Source organism: Copadichromis virginalis, linkage group LG17 (genome assembly GCF_057382275.1).
Source record: "Copadichromis virginalis isolate Kocher_CV1m ecotype Utaka linkage group LG17, C_Virginalis_male_GT1.1, whole genome shotgun sequence".
Classification (NCBI taxonomy): domain Eukaryota; kingdom Metazoa; phylum Chordata; class Actinopteri; order Cichliformes; family Cichlidae; genus Copadichromis; species Copadichromis virginalis.
The window spans coordinates 18,677,867-18,704,586 of NC_140634.1; the positions used below are offsets into that span (position 1 = coordinate 18,677,867).

The 26,720-nt window shown below is 43.3% G+C and overlaps 1 protein-coding gene across 2 annotated transcripts in view; it reads left to right on the forward strand.

Moving 5' to 3' along the window:
* Positions 1-421: 421 nt before the first annotated feature.
* The window catches only part of LOC146689288 (calcium-activated potassium channel subunit beta-4-like), a 39,828-nt gene continuing 13,529 nt past the window's right edge, over positions 422-26,720 (forward strand). The window contains exons 1-2 of one of the 2 annotated variants that reach the window (XM_085436021.1): positions 422-1,055; positions 7,887-8,057. In XM_085436021.1, coding sequence (XP_085292147.1) covers positions 825-1,055; positions 7,887-8,057 — 402 coding nt within the window. In that variant the 5' untranslated portion in view covers positions 422-824. The remainder of the gene's footprint in view (positions 1,056-7,886; positions 8,058-26,720) is intronic. The other variant, XM_085436020.1, reaches the window with a different exon arrangement.

The following is a 26,720-nucleotide window of genomic DNA, read 5'->3' on the forward strand; positions in this document are numbered from 1 at the left end:
GAACTTTTAGATTTTCAAGAGCAGGGAGCTTTGATCTTTCATCAGCTGTGGGTAGCTTCCTCTGTAGATGTGATGAGGTGAGGAGCTCATAGTAGAACCCAGAGCTTCTCCACCTCAAGACGAGACAGCTGAGGTGCTTCACCAGGATTGGTTTGACACAGGACACCCTGGAAAGACTCTCAGCTGACCTGTGACCTCTCTGAGGAGCTGGAGGGGGAAGTGTGGGTGTCTGGGTCTGATTGGACCTCTTCCCTGTGGTCACATCTGGCTCCATTAACATTAAAACTACACAGTGGCCATAGTTTATATACAGTCTTTGCTTTCTCTTTATAACGTTATCACTCGCTATGACGTCAGTGCATGCTGCTGACGCCAAACCAGCTGAAAGCAGACTTGTTGTTGACAGAGTTATGTGCAGAAGTGTCTAACCTGATGGCCACACAGGTGTCCACACAGTTTTGGCCACGTCGCTGAGCGCGTGTGTTGTGATTTTGGTGAGCTGAGCCTTTATCGTAGAAAGTTCCAGGGTTGTTTGGGCTTTTGCAGTGAAGATGAGAAGAGTGAGGAGAGTGGGAGGTGAAGGGTGAGAAGGAGGGCAGGCTGGGGTGAGGTGGGCGATAAAAGAGGCAGAGGGGGAGGAGGGAGGACAGATGAAGCGCTTACAGAACGAAAGCGGTCGCGTTTAAACTCAACAGTTTCTCAGCACACAGCGAGCAGCGCCTCCTCCTCTTCTTTCCCCTCCTTCATCCTCCGTGCATCCATCCTCCTCCTCCTCCTCCTCCGTTCCTCCTCTCCATGCCGGCGGAGGTCTCCGCGGGGCTGCCATGGCGAAGATCCGGGTGTCGTACGAGTACTCCGAGGCCGAGGACAAGAGCATCCGGCTGGGCTTGTTCCTGATCGCCTGCGGGATCCCCAGCCTCTTCATCCTGGGCTTCTGCTGGCTCAGCCCGACCCTGCAGAGCCTCCAGAGCAAGCCGGCCAACTGCACGGTGAGCCCGGCTGCCAGCTCCGAGCTGCCACCGCCGCTGCTGCCGGAGCCGCCGCCGTACAAGGAGGTGTAGTAGATGTAGTAGTAGTAGTCAGGTTAGTGGTAGTATTAGTTAAAATACACACTGAACCCGACTTTTCTTGTCGTTTGTTGTCGGGGTTCACGCTGTGCTGGTTTTCAGAGGTGTGTTTATATGGAAGTAGTTTTAGTGAGGACTGCTGCTACCACACTTACTGTAGTACTGCTACTGCACTCAGTACACGCTGCAGTTAAATACTTTTGATATCACACAATACATTTCTAGGGCAGGCTTTGACTGTCTATAGTACTTCACTTTAAAATATTATTTTAGCACACAGCCTATTAATAGTTCTTCTATAAAAAGAAAAAAAAATAACTTGCAGCCTACTGCAGGATACTGAGAGCTGTTAAGGATTTCAGCATTTCGCAGGAACTGCTGACACAACCAGGACTTTAACTGATTAATTACACACATTAAAAGTACATCAATCACAAGTACTGAAAAATAGTAAACATATGTCTGCTGTAGTGTTGCTATAAGGCTACTAACACTCAGCGGCAGCAGGGTGGCTTTACCTGGAGCCTAAATTAGTGATGTGACTGTGTAAGTGTGTTATTATCAGCTGTGGTATTAGTGGTTGATAAAGAGAGGAGTGCTTCAGTGTTAGTAAAATAATAAGTGAAGTCAGGACCAAAATAAATGCAGTTTTTAACATAATACTGACATTATTGTCTTCATATGTGCACTCGTCTGCTTTCAGCTCAGTGTGGGAGTCTTTTTGCACTTATTTACAGTCTCCTTAGTTTCTCCTCACACACGGAGTGGAGTAGACACATTAAGCCAACTCACCACTGTACGTATGTCACCATGAGTTCAATAAAAGTGAGAAACACCTCCAGGCTGCCAACTCTCTGTTAGGTCTCCCGTTGCTGATGGTGGAGTAAACATTTCCATCGATACTCAATATCCAGATTTTGGAGTCAGGATCGGGACACGTCGGCATGATTGGAGATTTTATAAAGTATTAATGTTGATTCAGACAAAAAAAAGTATTTAAGGGAAAATAATGTTGATTCCTGTGGATCTGGGTCCAGTATTTGCATTTTTTCTGTTTTTAATCATGTGAACTTAATGAATTCACAGCTTTTTGAAATTCTATGCATTAACTGGACAAAGCTGCAGCTTTACTTATAGGTGAAAGGATCCACTTGCCTCTTTTGTTATGCTGCAGTTTTTAGGAAAGTCCAAATTGTTTACTAGAAAGTCACTGACATATTTACTCTAGTATATGTTGCACTGACACACTGACGAGAAGCACCATGTCGAAGAATTCCTGGTGTTGAGATCAATATTGAAGGATTTCTGTGAGTTTGACTCAGATTATCTGTGCTAATCTCCTTCAGCCACTCGAGAAGTGTCCAGTAATAACTGAGGGCAAACTCTAATGCAGATCAGTTATCAGACTTTGATGGACAGTGAGGGGGATCCCGCCGGTCTGACCGAGGTGATCTGACACAAACTGTCAGTCGTCTGTCAGTGAACGCGGCCCTCGCTGTTGTTTCTAAATTAAAGTCATTCTGACAGCTGAGTCTAACATCTGTAGTCCAGATTCTATGTTACTCTGAGGTTTTGCTAACTTTAACCTCACAGGTAACATGCTGTAGTTCTAGTTTAAGCCTCAAATTTGGAAAATGCTAACTGGATACCCAGCAGTCAGACATTTTTTATCCCCCAGAGGATTATTTTTAACTTTCGGTATTTTCTCTTCCATTTCCTGGAAACCATCCTCATAACTCTCTAAAACTACTTGGTATTAGTTGGTATTTAGCTATAAATTACAAGAAGATCACAGAGAAAGTCCTACACATGGGATATTGAGAAAGAATGACATTGTTATATTTGTGTTTTTTACAAAGAAAATACGTATTAATGCATTAGAAAAGCCAAATATTGCACTTAAACTGATCTTTCTTTCTTTTTTTCAAAGGTAACCTTCACAGCTGAAGTTTTACTCCTGCTTTATGCTTGGAAAGTTCCTAATTTGTAGTAGAAGGAGTTCTAGAAAAAACCCTAATATACCACTTGTAAAATCTGCAGTTTTCTCATGCAGTTCATGCAGTGTAGACACAGAAAGAAAAGCATAACTCAACCTTAGTTGAACTTCAATTTCAGTGACTGTCTCTGCAGAATTAGAACATTTTAAGGTGCAACCTACATTTCTAGTAATGTTATGTTGACCTTGTCATTGTGTTGTTTTGATGTCGATGTTTCTAGTGGATCCAACCAGTTACAAACAAAGTTCTGTAAGATTCTTTAATCCTTCCATTGTGGGAATCCATGTTTTTGGATGGACCTTGCAGTGATGATGGTTATTTTTCCTGCCAGATTGATGGACCACGGCCAAAATTAAAGCCTTGTTAAGCTTTTACTCAGAGAAAGAAGGCTGACCTTAACATTTCCCTAAGCTCATCGTCTTTTTCTTGCTGTTAACTATTCAGTTCAGTTCAATTCAATTCAATTTTATTTATATAATGCCAAATCACAAGCTTAAACGCTAGATTGACAAAAGCTTATATTAACAATCATTTAAGAATCTACTTTTATTTCTAGAGAGGAACTTCGTTCCATATGACGTTTCTTGAGATTGTTTATCTTCACCAAACCCATTTCTCAGGGAGTAAGACTTTCAGATGCAGAGGAACTTTTAGAATGGAACTACAGGTTAATCAAACAGATATTCAGTGATTTAAAATTCCGATGTTCTCAAATATTGTCCGGTATTGTTTTTTTCTTTATGACACACAAAACATAAACAGGCTTCTCTGATATTTGTTATGTGTACATATTTATTTAAGTTCCAACACGTGTTATTAGCAGGGAAGTTCCTAAGTGCCCTCTGGTGGACAAAGACAGCGATACGTATAATGTTTTTGAAGGGTGTTTTATTTTCCCTTTTTAAATTTCGGCTGGTAGCCAATAATATCGTCCTGCTTATAAATTGGCCGGGCTCAAGGTGGAACTTGGAGTGCTTTATGCTGTTTTACAGTATTTTGAGCTTCACAGAATATCTTTTGAAAGAAGGGCAAGTTCATATTCTTTTAAGCCTTTATCTAGAGGAAGACACCCAGTAGGAATTTGAAACGACAAGCTTGAATGAGTCAACATTTTGACAAGTTCGTCATCATTTTGTTGCTTTTCTGATGCTTCAACTGACTAATTTACCTGCAGCTGCATCTTGGTAACTTCTAAAGCTATTTTGCATTGTCTTGTTGCTGAATAGGAGGCCACCACTGTGCAATCAGAGGGATGATTGCTGTGAGAAGAAGGCAGTATAATTACTTTGTGAGATATTTTTACTGAAAGGGAGACAAACTTCCGTCTATTACCTTCAGTCTTAACAAACTCCACTGCCATCAGAAACATATTGAGAAAACACAAGCAGCCAATCAGTTTTTCTAGTTTCAGCTTTTTGTTCATGTAGCGAATCCATCTATTATTTTCAGGGGAATCTTTTTTGGTCACAGACGGTGTCTCTGAATCTCCTTCCAGACATCTCAGTTGCTTCATTTTTAAACTTTTTCTTCGATTCATATGCAGCAGGTCGGTCTGGTGTTCTGCTCACTGGCAGCTGTTTCCCCAGTTGGTAAAGCCAATCAGCATTCTCCTGCTTCGGAGCCAGAGAACCAGTGACAGAAAAATGGCAACAAGCCTGAATGAGATCAAGACAGCTGTGCAGGTTTTGTACGTTGAATTTCCCAAATAACAACTCGTAAATCTCAGTGTTTCTTCAGATATCCTGGTCACGGATTCTCCGTCTTTAAAATGGATAAATTAGATTGAATGAATCAATATTTCCATTTAGAGCTCCTGCTGCTCTCAGAATACAAAATTACCCTTTAAATAACTTCTCGTTGGGTTCAAACATTCCTCTTCTTGCTGTACATGGCAGAAGAAAAAAACATGACCATTAGTTTTGACAGAAACTAAAACATATTGTTTGAAATCACAGCTCAAGCAGCCTGAGGCCTTTAATGATTGAGTTAGTCATTTATTTAGATTTTTGTTGTCAGGACCAGTGTTGGTCAAGTTACTTGAAAAAAGTAATCAGTAACTAATTACTGATTACTTCCCCCAAAAAGTAATCCCGTTACTTTACTGATTACTTATTTTCAAAAGTAATTAATTACTTAGTTACTTAGTTACTTTTTAAAAACACGATTTACAACCTGAACAGGTGATAAATATAGATAGATCTTTCAGCCCAATTCTACTTTTTCTACATAATCCATCATACAAAATGTAATCAAATGGAAAAGTCTCTTTTTTTTAAACTTGTTTTATCAGTTTTAATCTTTTAACTTTATGCATCAAGCAAAAATTTAATTATATGCAACATTCTCTGAGTTGAATAAATGAGTTTAACATTTAAACCTATTTTCTACTCAAAGTAAGGTCAGTACTTCCACGCTGCACGCTCATACTCTCTCCCACAATCGATATGTGATCCATTGTTGATCTGCACACAGCTGTTGTCACTAACGGCGCACTCGCTTACGTCACTGTCGTGAGACATTCTTAGTAACGCAGTAACGCAGCGTTCCTACGGGAAAGTAACGGTAATCTAATTACCGTTTTTGCAATAGTAATCCCTTACTTTACTCGTTACTCGAAAAAAGTAATCAGATTACAGTAACGCGTTACAAGTAACGCGTTACTGCCCATCTCTGGTCAGGACAAAGCGTCCACCTTTAGCTGTTTCGGTTCGCTCGTGCTGCATCACTTTCCGCTCTGGATCGTTAAAAGTGTTTGCACAGCGTTTTGAAGCCATTGGGACTTCTCGTGGTATAAATTACAGGCAGCCACAGCCTGCACTCCCAGCTGTTTACTGTGGATGATGAATTCATACCGGCCTGATTTATTTGGCTTTTAGCTTATTGCATCATTTTGGAATAATGTTCATGCATTATGGAGACTGGAAGTCCAAAGTCATGTGGCAGAGAGCACGTCTGCTCTGTCATTCACTGATCCATTGCTTAATAACACATCAATCACGATGGTTCGACATTATTGCAGCTTTGTGACCTCTTGAGTGATGAAGCGGTCTGACTTTTATCAGATCTGCAAAGACTGACTGATTATTTCTCATGGACATTGATATTTATTTTCATGCCCGAGGTCGTTGTTTGAGTCCAGTAATGAGCCGGTAGACAAGTTTCCGCCATCGCTCATCATTAACATCCAGACATATAAAAGATTTAGACTGTACTCTGTGTCCACACATTTTTAAAAGCTGCATGAACAAAAGTTCCAACAGATATAAGTGTTTACTAAAAACTGATGCTGACTGAGCCTCAAGAGAGCTGCTGCTCCCACTGCAAGGATGTGGACTCCGTCAGAGGCTGTGCAGAAAGCACAGTCTCCTCTCGAGCGTGGAGATGTAGTTGGACACGTTCAGCAGGACAGGACAGGACTTGGATTTGGGACAAGTTGAGCAATGTGGCACAAGTCCATCTCCGATGCTGGGCCAGTGAACCAGCTGGGAAAAACTGAAACATCACAAGCTCAACTGGAAGGATCTCTGGAAAATGGAAGGAAGCAGACTCAGCTTTATAATCAGAGTCACCTACAATATCCTCCCTACAGCCCAAAACGTCCATTAGTGAAGTGGAGACGACCATATGTATGCTCTCTGCCAAACTCCAGCAACTCTCAGGCAAAAAAAGCCTGTCCCAAGGCCACAACACCTAGAAATGTACAACTTCCACAACCAGGTCCTGCAACAAATGGTGATTATCTCATAAGGAAGGAAAACTGACGCCAATGCCCTCGCTCCTACAGTGGTCTGAATACCAAGCCTCATTCCCTTCATGAGAGCAGGAGAACTTCTTGTGAAGTCATCGGCAAGAGTAAGCATAACCCTGGAAGATGCAGGTCAACCCTGATCACACTGGTCTTTCTGATAGGAACAATAACTAATCTCAGGCCAGACCTCATGTTGCGATCAGCTTTGCAGAAGATATTAGACATTCTGGAACTAATGGTACTTTGGGAATCTGGAGTTGAAGAGTCATATGAATGGGAAAGCTTGTCATAATAGCAGCTCAGGCAGAATCTTGCTGTGGAGGTTGAGTGTAGAGGGCTTATTGTCAAGACCAAAACTCCTGAAGAGGATGGGAGTGCGAGGGCACTGAGCGAAGTAGTGACTGGTTGTGGATCAAGAAAAAGGACGCCAGGTGTCATGTTGAGTCCTCTGGAGGTATTGTGGAAATAAAATCAATGAAATACTGAGGATGGAAGATGCCCATCTGATGACCCTAATGAAGCAGTTACTGCTCACCCACTAAGGACCCCAGGCAGGAAGCAGTGCTGATTACTCAAAGGATTGCACCATCAAGTCCTATAAGCTCCACTGAGTCAGAGTTCCTGTATTTGTTTTTAAATCCTTAAATGGTATTTACCCCGAGCTCTCAGGTCATCTAACCAACTGCTGCTACATATACAGAAATCTAAGTGGAAACTCAGAGGGGACAGGATTCTCTATCGCTGCCCAAAGGTTATAGAATAAACTGTCTTTGCATGTTAAACAGTCACCTCAACAGTCCATTTTTAAAACTCATCCTAAACACATTTTTCCTCCCAGGCCTTCAAATCAGCATGATACATTCAAATCATGTTATTTTTACCTTAATCCAACCTTCGGTTAAAAACCCAAACAAAACATTCAAATTTACCTCACAGAAAATTGGACAATTAGCAAATATGTATATTTCAAATAAAATTACCAGTAAAAGATGTTATTTTTCAACGAATCAGCTATCAGAATCGACGCAGTCCACTAACATATCCATCACTAATCGTGTGCTCCCCCTCTTGCAGGTGGTGTCGGTGTTGCGTCCGGAAGAGATGTTCGAGTGCGTGTTCACATGTGGAGCAGACTGTAAGGGAACGTCGCTCTACCCCTGCCTGCAGATCTTTGTCAACAACTCCGAGTCCAACTCTGTGGCTCTGCTGCACTTTGACGAGCAGCAGCTGGTCCTCAACCCAAAGGTAACGACACCTCGTTTTACGGTGTGACGTGAAGGCGTGAGCGGCATGTTTTTTATAATGTTTTTCTTTATCAGTTAGGCTCTGATGATGCTGAGCTGCTGTCCTGATAGTCCGAACTACTTTGTATCCGCTGTTTGGTCATTAAAACAGAGACGCTCATCGTGTTTCAGCGCTAAAGAGGATTTTATTGAACCTGTTTATTTCCTTCATTTACTTTTTAAATTAGCTCTCACATCAGATAAGCTGTATTCTCCAGTTTGAAGCATTTAATGTCAGCTAATTGATTCATTGATTAATCCTTTCAGCCCATATGACAGCTCATTCTGTGGATGAAATAGTTTATTAAAAAATCAGCTGTTCCAGCTCTTATATCAGACAAATCAACAGCCAGCCTTTTTGAACGTTTGTGATCAGATTGCCCACACGACCTTTAACGTCATCTTCACCTTTGGAAGCATTGCTGCTACTTTCAGATCACTTCCTGTTCACTTACTGTGTGCACTTGGTTGAGGGCTATTGCTAATGTTTAGAACTGGGTCTTCTTCTACAGCCCAGAGACCAAACAGCAGGTTTCAGTCAAAAAGTTGTACAGTTTGCAGTCAGGACAGTTGTTCTTCGGTTTGTTTGTGTTTTTCAGGATTCGTTGGTTTGTCCAGATCTCCAGGCTCAAAGTCTCATATTTGACTGATGCCAGTGCTAGCTTTGTATTAAAGGCTGGCTTTTAAAGGCCAGTTTTACAGCCTTTAAATGAAACTAATAAGCTTTGCACTGTGAATCAGTGTTGCTATTACACATCTGAATTGGGGCAGACCTGAAAACCAAGGCTGTTGGATTCAAAATGTCTGAATGATTATGGACGATAATCATCGTGTCATGAAATAACACGTAAGCTCATACGAGTGCTTAAAATTTGATTTACCAGTCTCTCTTTTCACAGATCATTTATTTTAGTACAATACACCTCACCTCACCGACGGTGTGAGAGATTTCACTACAAGCTTAATTACTGACCCTTCATTTAGCATCACAATGAGTGAAGAGTGAAAAGCTTTAATTCCTGCTGCCAAATGTGGAGATTTACAGCAGCTCAAACTACAAAATATTAACAGTGAGGCTGCCAATTACTCAGAAATTAAGTACTCTGAGTACTCTACAGTGGTATTTGTACTGCACGAACACCCCTAAGTTGTAATATCTTGAGGCAAATGCAATAATCCGGGAAAGCTGATTGTGTTCACTGAGAACGCCGCCTCCGGATGAACACAAACAACTGTCTGAGTTTTAATGGCAGCAACAACATATCAGGCAATCACCATATTAGGGATATCTGCTCTTGGTGACATCATACAGACCCAAGACTGGAAATTTGATGTGAAACTTAACATTTAGCTAATGGGTATAACTGTAGCCACATTATTTAAATTTTTGGCCATGTTTCATATGAACGTCACCACTGAAACAGCAGATTTAGGGCAGATTTTGTCATGAATCGCTGTGCGGCAGGCAGGAGTTGGACCCAAAGTGCAGGACTCACAGACTCAGGGAGGTGAACTCAAAACTCAGCTTTATTTGCTGGCAGGGAAAAAACATACAAACTAATCTAAACTGGGAACTTGGAAAACTCACAGAGAGACACACAGGGAGATCCACACAGCAAGAGGGACGACGTGACACTGACTCAGAGAAACACAGGGTTTAAATACACTGGGAAGTAACGAGGGGAATGAGACACAGAAGGAGGGCACAGATGGGAGAAATCAGGACTGACGAGACAAGCAAAGCAGGACGCATTCACATGAGACACGGACCATCAAAGTAAAACAGGAAGTATCACACAGAGACGCGAACTTGACACAGTGGAGACAGCAACTAAGAAATACAGAGACAAACCATAAGGCAGAGGTCTAAGAACCAAAATACACAGGGAAATACTCAGCTGGGAACACAAGAGACTAGACTAGAGAGAGTAACAAAAAAACCAACCATGAGAACATAATGCACAATGCAGAGTGACAGAAAACAAGAAACTCAAACATGCAAAGACACACAATTACACAGAACAGAGGGGACACAGAGAGACATGAAGGGCAAGGGATCAAAACTAGAAGCCATAGAATAAATCACACACAAGTACAATAATACAAAAATCACAAAGAACTAAAAACGCTGGGTCAGGAGACCCAGGACCGTGACAGTACCCCCCCCTCAAGGGCTGGCTCCAGACAGCCCAAACACAGAAAAACAAAACCAAACAGAAAACAACCCAGGGCGGGCGGCGGGGGCCCAGGACGGAGGGCTCGGAACAGAAAACAAAAGAAGAGCACAGCAAACACCGGAGCCCAAGAAAACAACCCAAACACAGAGCAGTTCAGGGGGCCGGCCGTGCGCAAGGCAACGGCGGCGACGTGGAAACAGTTCAGGAGGCCGGCCGTGCGCAAGGCAGCGGCGGCGGCGAAGGAGACGACGGAGCAGTTCAGGGGGCCGACCGCGCAGAAGGCAGCGGCGGCCCCCCAGTCTCAGGCGTGCTGGCCATGGCCTGGTGGGCACAGGACCAGTCGAGGCAGGACCAGACGAGGCAGGACCAGACGGTGGCGATGCGGGGGCCGGACCAGGCGAAGCACAGGCTGAGGCCGGACCAGACGGGGACGAAGACTCGGAGGCCGGACCAGACGGGGACGAAGACTCGGAGGCCGGACCAGACGGGGACGAAGACTCGGAGGCCGGACCAGACGGGGACGAAGACTCGGAGGCCGGACCAGACGGGGACGAAGACTCGGAGGCCGGACCAGACGGGGACGAAGACTCGGAGGCCGGACCAGACGGGGACGAAGACTCGGAGGCCGGACCAGACGGGGACGAAGACTCGGAGGCCGGACCAGACGAGGTTGCAGAGGCTGAGGCTGGACCAGGCGGAGCTGCAGAGGCTGAGGCTGGCCCAGGCGTAGCAGAAGCACAGGCAGATACAGCCGGACCAGGCGACGACGAGGCGGTCGCAGGTGGCGGCTGGACAGGCTCCTCGGGCCCTCCAGCTGATGCGGCGTGAGGCTGAACGGGCCCCTCGGACCCTCCAGTGGAGACAGGAGGCTGGACGGGCCCCTCGGACCCTCCAGTGGAGACAGGAGGCTGGACGGGCCCCTCGGACCCTCCAGTGGAGACAGGAGGCTGGACGGGCCCCTCGGACCCTCCAGTGGAGACAGGAGGCTGGACGGGCCCCTCGGACCCTCCAGCGGAGACGGGCGGCTGAACGGGCCCCTCGGACCCTCCAGCGGAGGCTAAAGCAAAGCCAACAGGCATGAAGTCCTCTGGCGGACATGAGGACAACTGGCGCTGCACTGAGCACCGACTCTGCCCAGGCAATGCGAACATGGTGCAGTTCTTAGGGGGCTGCTTAAACTTCAGGGGTCCAGAATCAGCTGGGGACTGAGACCTAGCCTCTGGGGAAGCCCTGGAGTGGCCAACTGTGCCAACGGCGGCTAAACCATGAAAAGTACCCTGAGTAGAAATCAAGTTACCTCTCTGCATGGAGTGAATGAGCAAAACTGGCGACACAGGAGACTGAGCAGAGAGAGGCTGCTGGGCAGCTAACTGAGCTACTGGAGACACGGGTGAGAGTGGGAGCTGAGCTACTGGAGACACGGGTGAGAGTGGGAGCTGAGCTACTGGAGACACGGGTGAGAGTGGGAGCTGAGCTACTGATGGTGGTGAAGTAGATAACTGCACGGGAGACTGAACTGAGGGCGTCTGCACTGGCACAGGGGACTGAACTGATGTCTGTTGTAACGGAGGTGGTGAGAGCGGAGTAGGCAGGGGAGTTGATGACTTCACAGGAGAATGAACCAGAGGTGAGTGCACAGGAGACTGAGCTAGAGGTGGTAGTGATAGTTGAGGGGAAAGTGGAGCTGGTGATTGAGTGGATGACTGTGCTAAGGGATGCTGCACTGGGGACACTGGAGACTGCGCTGGGGACACTGGAGACTGCGCTGGGGACACTGGAGACTGCGCTGGGGATTGCAGTGATGGTTGTAGTGGAGGTGTGACGGGTGGAGGAGTGGCTGAAGTGGCTGCGGGTCGGGCGGCTAGTGGCTCAGCTATAGAGCATATTAACGGCAGGGCTATGGGTTGAATGTCTGACTGAGTAGCAGCCTGAATGGCTGGGTGTAGTGATGGTGGTGGTGGAAGGGAAACAGGTGGTAGTGTGGATGACGGAACTAAGGGCGACTGAGTGGCAGACCGAACTGATGACTGAAGCGATGGTAGAGGTGAAAATGGAGCGTGTGGTGGAGTTAATGGCTGTGCTAGCGGGGACACAGGAGATGGAGCTAGCGCTTCTGGCTGGGCAGCTAAGTGAAAAAACACAGCCCCGGAATAAACAGTCCCAAAGTCAGGAAACTCTTGACTGTCCCTTCCACTCACCACAGCTGGCAACTCAGACGTCTCGGGGTCTGGCTGTGGCGGTGGGTGTCGGCGGCGTGAATGCCGTTTTCTTCGGGAAGCCGGAGGTGCGGTGATGGAGGAAACTGGCAACGACGGAGAGATCACGGCCGGCTCCTCATCCTCCGACCACATTGCTGCGAGAAAAGCAGCGGGTGAGTGACAGTCAGAGTGGAGGGTGGATGGAGAGGAGTCCAGTGGCAGCGGCGTGGAAACGTTTCCCGATTGTGGCGGTCGCTGTTGCGGTATGACGAGCTCGTACTGTCTCCTTGGCTTTCTGCAGATTGGACAGTAGGCCCGAAAATCCTGAGAGCTCGCGAAGATGGGGATTCCCCTTGAGAATTGCCTCGATGGCGTTTATCCCAATGGACATTGCTTTAATGTCCGAGGCATGGGAAACTCGCTCCCACAGGCTGAAGATGCGGGCCAAATCGCTTTCCCGGGAGGAGCCTGCTGGGTCCATGTCTGGTCGCGTCGTACTGTCATGAATCGCTGTGCGGCAGGCAGGAGTTGGACCCAAAGTGCAGGACTCACAGACTCAGGGAGGTGAACTCAAAACTCAGCTTTATTTGCTGGCAGGGAAAAAACATACAAACTAATCTAAACTGGGAACTTGGAAAACTCACAGAGAGACACACAGGGAGATCCACACAGCAAGAGGGATGACGCGACACTGACTCAGAGAAACACAGGGTTTAAATACACTGTGGAGTAACGAGGGGAATGAGACACAGAAGGAGGGCACAGCTGGGAGAAATCAGGACTGACGAGACAAGCAAAGCAGGACGCATTCACATGAGACACGGACCATCAAAGTAAAACAGGAAGTATCACACAGAGACGCGAACTTGACACAGTGGAGACAGCAACTAAGAAATACAGAGACAAACCATAAGGCAGAGGTCTAAGAACCAAAATACACAGGGAAATACTCAGCTGGGAACACAAGAGACTAGACTAGAGAGAGTAACAAAAAACCAACCATGAGAACATAATGCACAATGCAGAGTGACAGAAAACAAGAAACTCAAACATGCAAAGACACACAATTACACAGAACAGAGGGGACACAGAGAGACATGAAGGGCAAGGGATCAAAACTAGAAGCCATAGAATAAATCACACACAAGTACAATAATACAAAAATCACAAAGAACTAAAAACGCTGGGTCAGGAGACCCAGGACCGTGACAGATTTAAAGTAAGTAGTTTGAGTACCCTGATAAAAGGTGGTCTATGCCTCAGTGGGTCAGAGGTTAAATGGCTGAAATGAGGAAAAAATGGAAGTGTTGCAGTGATCTTGCCATATTTTGCTGTTTTAGTTCCATCTGAGTGTCAGGAGATTTTCAGTCTGATTGTTTTTGTATCGCAGCATCTAAAGTCAGAGGTGAACCTAAACAGATCCGCTCATTGTGTGAATGAAGGACTCAGAGCGCCATTAACAACCAGCTGATGGTAAACACTGCACAGCTGCGTGACTCCGGGTCTGAGGGCTGGCTGTTTACAGTTTGAACCCCTCCGGGTTTCCACTTTAGCTGTGTGGGTCATGAAAGAAAGCACATCCATGTAGTCAGGTTCAATATCTGGTGAAACCAAAACAGCTGAATCTTTCATAGCAATGACACGCTTGCATAATCTGGATGGGTCCACATAAATTTGGATAAATAGTGCAGAAAACCCCCCACGAGGGGCCAAAAGGACAATATGCAACAAAATAATCAAACAGTAACAGAGATAAACACAGAAGTCTGTGCTGCTGCTGCTTCTTCTTCTTTGGTGCATGCCTGGGTCGTCGCTACAGCAACAGAGTAAATATAGAGGGGAGAGACGGGGCGTCATCGATGCTGCTCAGTCGCCATGGCAACCCATGATGTGGAGATGGAGAAACGGAGAGAGTGCGAGAGAGAGAAGTCACGCTTCATTCAGAAATCCTTTAATGTCGAGAGAGAGAGGCTGAAAATTGGAAAAGGACGGATGTCGCACCGCTCGTCGGCTGGGTGACCTTTACATGTAACTGAAAAAGGGGTGGGCGAGGGTTGGAGGGGAGGGTTCCTCGCTTCAAATATAAAACCTTTATTGCTCCGTCTCCTTCAAGACCAAAACATCGTTAACATGTTGGCAAAAAGACAAAAATGAGCTTGTTGGCGGGTCCTCAGCCTGCCTCACAGCGTCATCAGCTCCTCACAGATTCCTCAATGTAAACATCCAGATTCATAACGGGAATAATAAGCGCGTGTGCATCACACACACACAGGTATACAGCGATCATAAACAGACAGGTGCACCGAATGAAATATGATTTCATTTGGTGCTCACGTCCTCCTCCACGGGTTTGTTTTCAGACTCTCTTACAGCAGCTTTGTATGATTCATAGTTAAAAATAAGCCATATCTTATCCTGGGCCTCAAGCAGCTCCTTCGTCTCAAATAAGCTATAAGACAGCACAGAAGGTGGGCAGGGCTTCTGTGCCCAAGATGACCATCTTAGGGTTATATCTTTGTGTGACATCAGAAAGATCCAAGAGGAAAATAAAAACATGAAACTGAGTGTTCAGAGACGTGCTACACAGAGTACTGTTTGAATATAATACCAGTGCTGGGTTCTGGTTGTACGGTCGCCATGTTTCACATGGCTTAACATGGGGCCGGTGATTGGAACAGTGGGGTGGTGGTTTGATCCCGGGCTCCTCCAGTGAACAAGTTTAAGTGTGTGAGTCTGAGTGCAGTAGTTAGAAAGCACTTAAAGAATACAGTGTTTTGTGATTAAAAACCTCTTTGAGTGCTGAGTTTGTGTGGAAAATTTGCAGTTAGACGGTTATGGTTGAAATTTGAATTTTACTCTATGTTCAGCAACAAGGAGAAACCAACAACAGCTCCGTATTTCTGTTCTTGGACTTTAAAACAGCAGCTTTGCTTGATCCACAGTTCAAAATAACCGTTCTTTATCATACACTGGTGCAGGCCCTCAGTCTGAAGTGAGCTGTAAATTTCCTCAGACTGGCTGTCCCTCATAAACAGGAGGCGTATGGAACTCCCATGACTAGATTATTAGAACTTCAAGGAGGTGTTATCAAGCTGTCTTTATGAACATTTTAACATGGTTAAAACCCTGAATGGAAGTTTGATAACATTTGAAGGATTTTTTTTAAGAACTGTAAAAATGTATAAAACGTAGAAATTACAAAATTACAAACATTCAAAAAATTGGAATTTTCACATTTCTAATTTTGTAAAAACACAAGAAAAACAAAAAAACAATCAACCAACACAAAAACACGTATTTAGTTTTTCAGTTCTGTGTCTGTAATTCATGCAGTCGATGGATAGATCCAGCTGACATCAGCTGATAACTTAGCACTCCAGCTTCTTGTTCAAATACGGTCACTTCTGGCTCTTTCTGGTGCTCAAAATGCTAAAGTTTAGGCTTCAAATGGCCAAATGTCCACAGCAGATGGGTGATCAGGGTGCTGGTGTGTCTTTTATATAGAGCATATGGTTTGGGGCAGTGCAGTAATAGATGGTTTGAACCACAGCTGTCTTAAGCAGCTTTCATGTGGTCTCAGATGACAAAGATTGTGAAACTTTGTCGTGATATTTTTCCTCTCTGAAGCTGTTTGGACTTCAGCTCATTGTAAAGGCAGATGAAACGATAAAAGGCTGTGTGCTGCTAGCTCTGCAGGGGTATAAAAAAAGACAGCGCTGGGATTTTAGCCAATCATGATTTTAATAAATGACATATCGGCAGAATGTGTCTTCAGGGCCACAGCAGATCTCAGACGAGCAGGCGAGACGCATCGATATGTCTGTTTGGTAACCTCTCAGAAGGTTATTGTAGACGACACGCACACACCGGCTGCAGATACACAAAGTGATGCACACCTGCTGAACCACTTCATGTTTATTGGGGTCAGGAGTTCATTTCATTTTTGTTGGAGGAGAAATGAACTGTGATGACACGAGCAGAGAAATGAGCTGCAAGAGATTTTATACTCAGCGTGTGTATTTAAGTGTACTCGCCCAGCTATTCTCATGAGGACTCGTGTCATTTTCAGACCTCGTAAGGACCGTGGGGTAAAAGAAAGGTCATTTTGGCCATTTGTGATTTTGGGTTGCTTCTGGTTATGACGTGGTTTGAGAATTGTCACAAAAGCAGAAGTGAAATATGTGTGTTGGGCATGTCTAGCTCTCAGCTTGTGTTTAACCATGAACTGATAAGCTGGTGTTTCTGATCAGATAACGACTCAGACCTGCAGCTTTAATTAAAACCTGACAATCTCTTACGTGTGTGCCTACATTACTGTGTGTGTGTTCGTGCATCACTGCGTAAATCCAAGCGCCGTGTTCACTTGATTCAGCAGGTGTGAAAACAAATATGTGGCTGGATATGATCTCCGTTTCCTAATTTAAATCTCTGAAGGTGACATGAAAAGTGCAGCAGGAAGGTTGTTGGAGAGCTTGGAGAAGACTGTTGCATTTTAGTCCCATTACATTAAGAATACTGATAAGTACTGATACAGATCAATGGAGCCAGTATTGATAAAATCCTGATGATAGCTATCTGTAATCCTCAGATGTGCAGATATTGATTTGACTTCTGTTTACTGCATTATTCTTAAAGCACCTCAGTTTTCCTGCCTTTGCTTTACATGAACAAATTCAGTTGGCCTGTGCTGCTGTTGATCTTAATGTCATGTCAGTCATTTGGTCCACAGGTGGCTCCATTAAGTAATCCCCCCCCATAGACACAACACCAATTAACTCAGAGTGTCTGTCTTCTTCTTCTTCTTCTATCTCTCTTCAGCTGTTTTACAGCCACAACATCCATTTTAGACACAACTGCAATTAAGGTTCCCAGTCTGTCATTGAAAGGTCATGAAGAAAATGAGCTGAACCAGAGGTGCTTTTAAAGATGGAATTTGTTTAGATGGGTTCCCTGTTGGTTCTGTCTGGATTATATCCAATGCCATGTCAAGTTTTTCGCCTAACTTTCTTTAATTTCTTACAGAAATTTGTGCTGCCAGTCAGATCTATAGCACAATAACATGAAAACCATCCAACGACCAATCAGCTTTCTGCAATCTAACTCTATATAATGTCATCTGCAGGGCAGAGTGTGTGGATATTGACTCTTCCTGTTTTTTCTGGTGATGGTGATACACTTTGGGGTCCACAAGTACTCAGTGGGTTAGCAGAATGTAAAGGTTTCCAATGTTCTACTGACTCAGTAACTGCAGATCTCCAAACCTCTTCTGTCATTATCATCATTACAGAAACTGTGCACTAGGAGCTTCATGGCGTGGGTTTCCATGGTTGAGCAGCTCCTGTGGGTGTAATGTGAGAGTAGCCCAGTACTTTTCTTCATGTAGTTTATGTCAAAGTCTTTCCAGAACAAGATGTCATAAATAGGCAGCCATCTTGAAATTCCTCCCAGTGCTAATTTTTATTTGAGTAGTCACCAGGAAATAAAACTAAATCTATAGAACCACCAGGGAAGTCTCATCTTAAAATACAAACACTTAAAAGGTTTGATCCAAATTAAATGTTTGAAAAACATTTTTCCCCTGGGAGTTTTACTTCGACCTGCATTTCCTAAATTTTTATTTCAGGAGTGCTATGTCTGTCTCTTATAACATCTCTGCTTATGTCCCATTTTCACTTCTTGGGCTTGCTGTAAGTTGTGAACACCAGTGGGATACCATACAAACAGGACAGAAATAACAAGAGGCTAAACAGAATGAACTCAAAGCAGGACATGAGGATGAGTATAAATAAACTCAAAAGCAAAAAGAACATTAGAATGAAAATTCAACAAAAGTCAACAAAGCAAAATCTCTAGGTCCAAAAATCCAGGACCAGGAGAACATTAACAAGCATATAAAGAAAAGTTGAAGGTGGGGAAGAAATGAGAAACCTCCAAACCTCAAACTGCTGACGCTTTGCTATTACATGCTGATATAAACACAGTTATGGGAGGAGCTACTGAAAGAAATCAAGCAATTATTAGCAGATTCTCACAGAAATGACCCCAGACGTCTGCCTGTAATGTTCAGACCTGTTTAAATGTGAGACGGATCTGGATTAAAGCCGCAGCAGGGACAAAGAGACATTCTTCAAGGTTGTTCAGTTACAGAGCCACTCCTGAATTTAGGGGAGTGTTTAATGCATAACATAAAAAAATGTTTCTGCCTGGTCTTTGTAAGTTTATCCAGCTGAAAGTTATGAAGTCATAATGGTGATGGATTGATGTGTTTGATTAATTTCTCTGTCCTGCTCTGTTTTATTCTTTGTGTGCACTTCATCAGTCCAAACTCACAGTGTCCCTCTGGCTTTCTGTCAAACACACACACTGTTCAGTTCAAATTTAATGGAGTTTGCCAATCCAAGCTAGGCTGGTTACATTAGTGAGTGTGTGTGTGTGTGTCCAGCCCATAAAGTATTTCATGAGTGCAGAAATCCGACTCTAAAGTCTTAGCAACAAACTAAAGCAGCTTTGGCTTCGCTGCAGCTCGGTAATATCTCAGCACAGCGCTCTGCAGATGTTGGTGTTATGGCAGGATTACTTCTCGGCACTGACTGGTCCTGCTGCAAATGTTTCCACTGATGTCCACATCTGTAACCAAACGTGTCGGGTCAGTTAGATGTTGCATCGTATGACGTATGATTTAGTGAAGAACGATCATAAATGTTTCAAAGATTTTTTTTTTTTTGGGGGGGGGGGGGGGGGGTAAAAATCAAATATATGCACAGAGTCAGTGTTTACAGCAATGGCACTTCTTTGTGACTTCTTCGTCACTGTGACTCTCTGTGGTGTGCTGGATACTGATTGATGGACATGTCTTCCTGTCTCATCAAGTGATTGGTTTGTGGGCTTTTTAAATAGATTCTGGATCAGACTGTGATCTGGGGAGTTTCATAGCCATGAATTTAAAGTGTAGTTTGATGATCTCCAAGGTTCTTGATAATCACTTGTGCCAAAGGTCACTCCATCGTGGTTGAAAAGACACAGATTGAGGACATTTTTCCATATAGTCAAGAATCAAGAAAACTTTAGTCAGCCCTTAAAAAGAGATTGTGTTGTCAATTTGTAGGCTGAAATCTCTCCGCTGCTTCACTGGACACTAAAAATACCAGAATCATTTCATCCTGAGTTCATTATCCAGGAAAGCCATCAGAAGTCTCTAAATACTCTGCCTTCTGTCCTAAAATTTATCACTAAAAGGCCTCACAACCTGCAGAGGCCTGACACGCTCCAAGAAATTGATGGTGGTTTCTCTAAAGTGTGCCTATCGAGTGTGCCTATTTTACAGTTGTCTCAGTTTTTTGGGGGCCCACAGTTAGGAGTCAACTTAATTAGCATTACTGTAAGAAACAGATGAGATAACGCACAGCCCTGAATCACATGTTACACGGGACACGTGAGGTAAAGTTAGTTGCTCAGCGGAGAGAAAGGAAAGGCATGACTGATGAACCAGGTCAGTGTAAACTGAGTTTCAGTCAATACGTGTATGAAAGGTTTTTCTTTTTGGGATTAACATTTTATTGAATTTTCCAGAACACTACAGTCCACTTTAAATACAGATCACAACATGTAAAAATTGCCTCAGCATAACAGCAGAACAGTATTCTGTGATCTCTGACAGCGCTTGTCAGGACCCCAATGTCTGTCCCACTCTAAGTTTTAACCTAATCCTTTTATTCTGAACAGATACAGATCCCGCTTCAGGTGGAAGCTCTCCATTCTTCACTCCTTTAGTGGAGAATTGAAGAAAGTTAGAATCATGCAAAAGGCTTGAGTTTAGCCTCCATCTGGGAGACTTGAAGCGGCTACCAAATGAGGTCAGATGCTGGAGCACCGAGGCATGGTCAAATAAGTGTATACCTCCAATAGAACAAGACATTGCTCAGGGCATAATAAAATTTGACATAAGAAAATAATCAATCCTCGACGGAGCATTGTGGGGGGCAGAATAAAAGGTGTAATCTCTTGTGGATAGGTTGAATACTCTCCATGCATCTACTAAACCCAAGTTCCTACACATTTTAAGAGCAACTGAAGCTGATCTAGAGTGTCGCTGTGAGGGAGTGCTATGATCTAGTTATCATCCACTACCAAATTGAAGTCCCCTGCTATCAGGATTGGGTAATCACCCATATAGCTAATTATACATTCCAAATTACCAAAAAGGTAGGGTTGTCAACATTTGGTGCACAGATATTGATTAAAATCTTGAAATCTTGAATCTCAGCCAAGAGTAGCAATGTCCACCCATCTGCATCCTTAACCATCCGGGTGCATTTAAACTGTAGCTGCTTATGAATCAAAATTGCTACACCCCTACTCTGACTCTGACATGAAAAAAATACCTGACCCACCTAATCACGGCAAAGTTTATCCAACTCCTGGGGGGACAAGTGAGTCTCTTGGAGAAAGGCAATGTGAGCTTTTTTTGATTTGATAAATGTAATGATTTTCTTTTTTTTAATTGGATGGTTAAGGCCCTTTACATTCCAGGTCAATAAGGTAAAGGGCCTTTGGTGCTTATTCGCCATCATGCATTTTGTATTGGACATATAACAGTGGGGTAACATATTATTAAAACCAGGAGTTCAACACCGAGTGGACAATATATGGATGGCTGGCTATAAATAAAATAGGCTATAAATAAAATATGGAAGTAAATAAAAATAACAACTGATAAACATTTAAGCAAATACGTCTGGGGTGACAGAGAACACTAGCTACCCTCAGGTGGGCCAGGAGCCCCCAAAAGCAAAACATAAACTTTATGGTCCGTGACTCTAACCAGTCAAACAGTAATAAACAGGACCCGTTGCCTGCAGCAGCAGCATACCAAGTCAATGCATTGTGAGCAGAGCAGTCATTTCAGGACTTAGCTCCCAGAACACACCTCTGTGCAGGTTGGTTAGAACTGTCCCTTGAAAGACAGTCTTTAATAGTCTTAGTGAGATTCTCTACCAAGCAGATTGCGTCGTATTCTCAAAACTAAAGTAAGTGAATAAATCAAATCAAAGCGTGAGACCCTATAATATTGAAACTTAAACAGTTAGGAGGTGCAAAATATATCAATAATTTTAAATACTATAACTGAGCACCAGCCAAGGCCTGTTATTCAATGGCATGTTAATTACGCTATGGCAAAAAAGGGCAGTTTTTAAATCCAAGCCCTTGACTGTAAATAATTCCCTTAAGGTAAAGACAGAATGTAGTCCTGGACTTTTTTTGGGTCGATAAACTCACGTCTGCCCTCCGTCATTTTCAGCACAAGCAACGCTGGGAACAGTAGGGAGAACTTGATCTTCCTTTCGTGTAACAGCCTTTTACAGGGATTAAATGCCGCTCTTTTGTGCGTCCATACCCTTGCAGCCCTCTGGAAAGCAATCAAAGCGCAGGTGGTTTCTCCGTCCTCTGTTTTCGAGGTGGTGTAATTCCTGTCGTAGAGCGTTCACTTCGTCACTAGTTGCAGGAGAATTTTCCTTTAGTGCTCTGCTGGCATCCTCAAGGAAATCCAGGCAAGACTCGGCATTGCTTAAGCGAGTAGCCAATATCCCCTAACTTAGCCTCCACTGCCCTCGTAGCAGTTTGAATTGCATTGGGTTTGCTCTCTTGTGTCTCGGAGGTTTCCTTAAGTGTGCGTAAATACTTGCAATGACCTTGGCTATTTGTTCAGTTGTAGCAATTTGAGTAGTATTTGACTTTGAAGGTGAGGGTGGCTGCACATCATTAGCTTTCGCCGAGGCTTCCTTGCCAACACCTTCTTGGCGTTGAAGTGTACGCTTTTGTTGGTGAGCTTTCACAAAGAGTCTTAAAGGCTCCCGCTGTCCTGAGGCGATATTTTGTAAATGTTGTGTAGCGTAATGTTCTAATAATAAAAATACATTTTATTTGAGGCGCCTTTCTAAAACCAAAGGTCACCTTACAAAGAGAAAAAGACATAAATAAAATAGAATCTAATACATTAAAATACAGAAAACAACAAATAAAAACAAAAAACACAAATAAACAAGATGACAGCAAGTAAAATCTGTATTAAAATCCACAAGCAGTAAAGTCAGAGATAGAAACGACAAGGAGCAGGTGCATCTAGTACAGGTAGAGCTGCTGCAAAAACCCACAGAGCCCAACAGCCAGCGCAACAAATTCTGGATCCTTGGCTTTTAGTTAGCATTAGCAGCACATCCTGTGTCCGATGTGAAAGGACTTTTATGCTGCACACTGTGACTCACAGCAATGGTCCCGGGTCAGCCCTGACTTTGTGTTAAACTAATCCTAAAGTAATAATGGTATTTCTAACCACTGATATACCACAACTTTATCCTTTCAACAGCTGCTGAAAGTTAGGGGACCTAGCTGCTATCGGATATTTATATAGAGATCCTCCAGCTTCAAACTGTATTACCCTTCAAGGACCTGCAGTTCAAAAAAGCGCCCCTCCGACAGCCAAACCCATCTGCTCTCTGATTGGATTGTTACATTTGTGATTGACATGACATTCCAATCAGATGAAAGGAAGAAAAATAGGGTCAAAATTCGTACTTGTAACTTGCAGGGTTTTTTTTGGCTAAGTCCACACCCAAATCTTTTTTACCATCCATCCATCCATCCATCCATTCGCTTCTGCTTCTGCTTTTCAGGGTCGCGGGGGGCGCTGGAGCCTTTCCCAGCGCCCTGTCATAGGGCGAGAGGCGGGGTACACCCTGGACAGGTCGCCAGTCTGTCACAGGGCTAACACACAGGGACAGACAACCATTCGCACTCACATTCATTCACACATTCACACCAGGTGACAATTTGGATTATCCAATTAACCTATCCCCACAAGCTGCATGTCTTTTTTACGCACACACAAATTCTTTTTACACATACAAATCCCGATTTACAAGTACAAAACTGATTTACAAGTATCTTATGTACCTATCTTAAGTATGGGCCTCACAGCCCATTGTTCCTTCAGTGGGCTTATGCAAATGTACTGTTTATAAGATTGGGGAAACCTGCAGTCAGCTGAGACTGAAGAAGTCACTTGGATGAGTGACGAAACGTTTCTCCCAGAAAACGCTACGTCCAGATGGACAGAATCAACTTTGGTGATTTACAAGTACAAAATATTTATGACCACATTTTGAGCCCATATCGAGCCTCTAGTGGACGTTAGAGGAACAGCAGCTCTTGGCTGTTGTCTTTATTTTTCACCCACAGAAGTTGAAGTTTCCATTTCAAATCAAGATGCCACTAAATTCACCCCGTTCTCCTTTAATACAAATGTTAATCCTGATGTAAATAGCTAACGCTCCATTTTTTGTATTGTTGGATTAAACTGTTAATCAGACTGAATTAAGGTGAGCTGCAGCTCTGGTCACATATGTTTACGCAGAAGGCTGCTGCACGCACCCACTGGAAACTGCGGGTTTTATTTAGCAGAATAAGTGTGTGCTGTGTTGGTGATTAAGGAGTCATTGAGCTGTTTACTGCACATCTACTCTGATTTTTCTCTGTGACAAGCAGCAGAAGAAACGTCTCACTCTCCCCTCCTGTTAGGCAGATTGATTTAACACTCCCTCTCTGCTCCGGTTTCTGTCATGTAGCGAACAAATCGGCTCTAAATCGTGTGTTTTGAGCAGTAAAATGAGGATTTGGCAGCTGAATAAAGCGATGACATGAACACAGTGTGACAGCAAAGAGAGGAAGGAAGCAAGGAGATGAAGGCAGGTGGGCGGTTTCACTCAGCTAATTACTCGCCGAGTAATTTCCTCGTCTGTGACTTAATTATGTCATAAATGTAAATGACAAGAGCTGCAGGTAACCAGAGGGCAGCTGCACACACATACATGCATGTTTTGTAATAATCTCCCCACCCAAAGTCCTACCTTTTGCATTATTTTAATATCAATAATGAACTTTGACCCCAAACTAATAATTTCTAAAGATAACCAGCAAAAAGGTTGCTCTGTAGACTTTGTGTTTTCTCATTTTTCTATCAGTATGAGGACATTTAACACAACGCCAAAGGAAACAGATTTTACTGGAATCTTTTAAAAGGTGTCTAAAACTTTTATTTTTTCTAATTATTTAATGTCAAAAATTTCTTTAAAATTATTTTTAATTATTGATGGTTGCCAGGGGTTCACCAACTGGTCTCTAGGCCTGTGTGAAGTCTAATGATTTGAACTAGACTCTACTTAAATATGGCAGATCAAATATGTCAAAATAATATAATTTAAAAACTCAAATATAAATAAATACAATAAGAAATAAATGACCCAGTTATAAAATGAATGCAATTAAATACTCAAAATATTACATTTCTTTTATCATGTTTCATTTAGTTTGGCATTGATTTACCTTTTTATGATATAATTTTTTTGTTTTTATCATTTATTTTGTATTAATTTATTCTTTTAAAATTTGGTGGTTCATCTTCTGTATATAAAAATTTATTTATTATTTGGCCAGTTTTGGTCCTCCCTACATAAATGTACTGTGGTTACTCATAAACTTATAACACTGAAACACATATGATTCTTTTCTTTTTTTTTACCTTGTGCTTTTTGATCAGTCATGAGATATACAGATATAACTCAGCAGTCTGCTCTGTTTCATGGAAGGCATTATATCTATGCTGCTTGGGGCTTTAAAAGAGTGCAGGTGTTGTGTTTTAATACTGACCTTTTTATGCTTTAATCCCAAAGAAGTAGGCAGCAAACATTTTTCATTTTTCTGTTCATATGAGGACATTTGGAGCTTACAAATACAGCAAATCTCAGAGCAGCTGGAGAGGTCAACAGAAATAAGCCGAACTATTAATTTATGAAAGTATATTTGGTTCATGGAGACAGAAAAAAAACATTTAATATAATCACTGAAGAATGACGACAGCAATAATGACTTGTGTGTGTGTGTGTGTGTGTGTGTGTGTCATGCTAAGTTAAACTAATTAACTGTGATGAGGCAGCTTCTGGAGCTCCTGGACGCAGTGGAGGTGGGAGGCAGTTGTCAGTATCTTCCTGCCCAGCCAGGAGGCACTGTCCCTGCGGACAAACGCTACCTCTCTCCACCTCTCCTCTGCCTCAGAGGAAATGTTCAGCTGAGGCCGTTCAGACATTTGTGTGCTAACAAGTGTGTTCGACCTCTACCTAAACTGTACTAGTTTATACTTTACTCAATTCCTGGACCTTAACTGATCTTTGACAAGTGGTAAATGGCCAGTTTTGTCTCTGGGTGCTTTAGAGAAATCTTAAGCGTGTCTCAAGTAATTTAATTTGAAGTTCTTGTGCAGGTGTCGAAGTTTCCAAAGAACCTGAATCAGGTTGAATGTTGATGATCAGTCAACATTAAAAAAAAAATGAGGTGCTTATTTTTATTTAATAGTGTTTTCATTAATTATTGAATCTGGATCCAGCGCAGAATTTAGTGCAAACTTTAACCGAACATTGTGATATTCTTTAAAATCACACATGAAGTGATTTTCAGCCACTGCTCCTACAAATAGGATTTCTTTGGTTTCCAGGTCAAAAGCAGGTACTTTATTTAACCACTACAGATGACAAGATGACAGACTGAAGTTAAACAGATGAATTATAAAAATATGGAAAGGGGGGGGGAGGGGGGGGTTGTGGTTTATTCATTTTGCTCTGTGAGACTGTAGCTGGTCTGTTCAGTAATCCATGCTGAGAAGTATGAAGTCATCATCAAGTGGATCTATAAGCTGCTGCTGCACTCTGATGGGCATGCAGAGAAATAATGCGCTCTCTAAATGTACTCGATGAATATTTAAAAGTGAGACGTCAACAAGACACTAATAAAAATTCAGCTGGATTTACGGCTGTCGTTGTATCAGCTGGCCGTCAGAGAGGCTGACCACCTTTCAAGTGAAGGATCTCCACATGTTCGTCTCCTCACTGAAAGCTTGAGTGGATGCTGCAGTGTTTGATCCAAGCATCTCTTCATCATTTACACACTGCCTGAGACTTGGCATAGAAAGTCAAATATATAAATTATTAAAGGCTCCATAGCGCTCCCTAAAGGTGTGTTTGTATTCCCATCAGTATAGATTTTAATAAAAACTGTGACTATGAGGAGCAGAACTGAAGGGACTGCTGAGCCACTCATTCAACACCGTACTGTTCATCCACATAGAGGCACACAGGTGGACAGACAGGTCGTCATGACCTCATGTTAATCTGTTTAGCCGAGTCAGACTGAGAGGCGACAGCA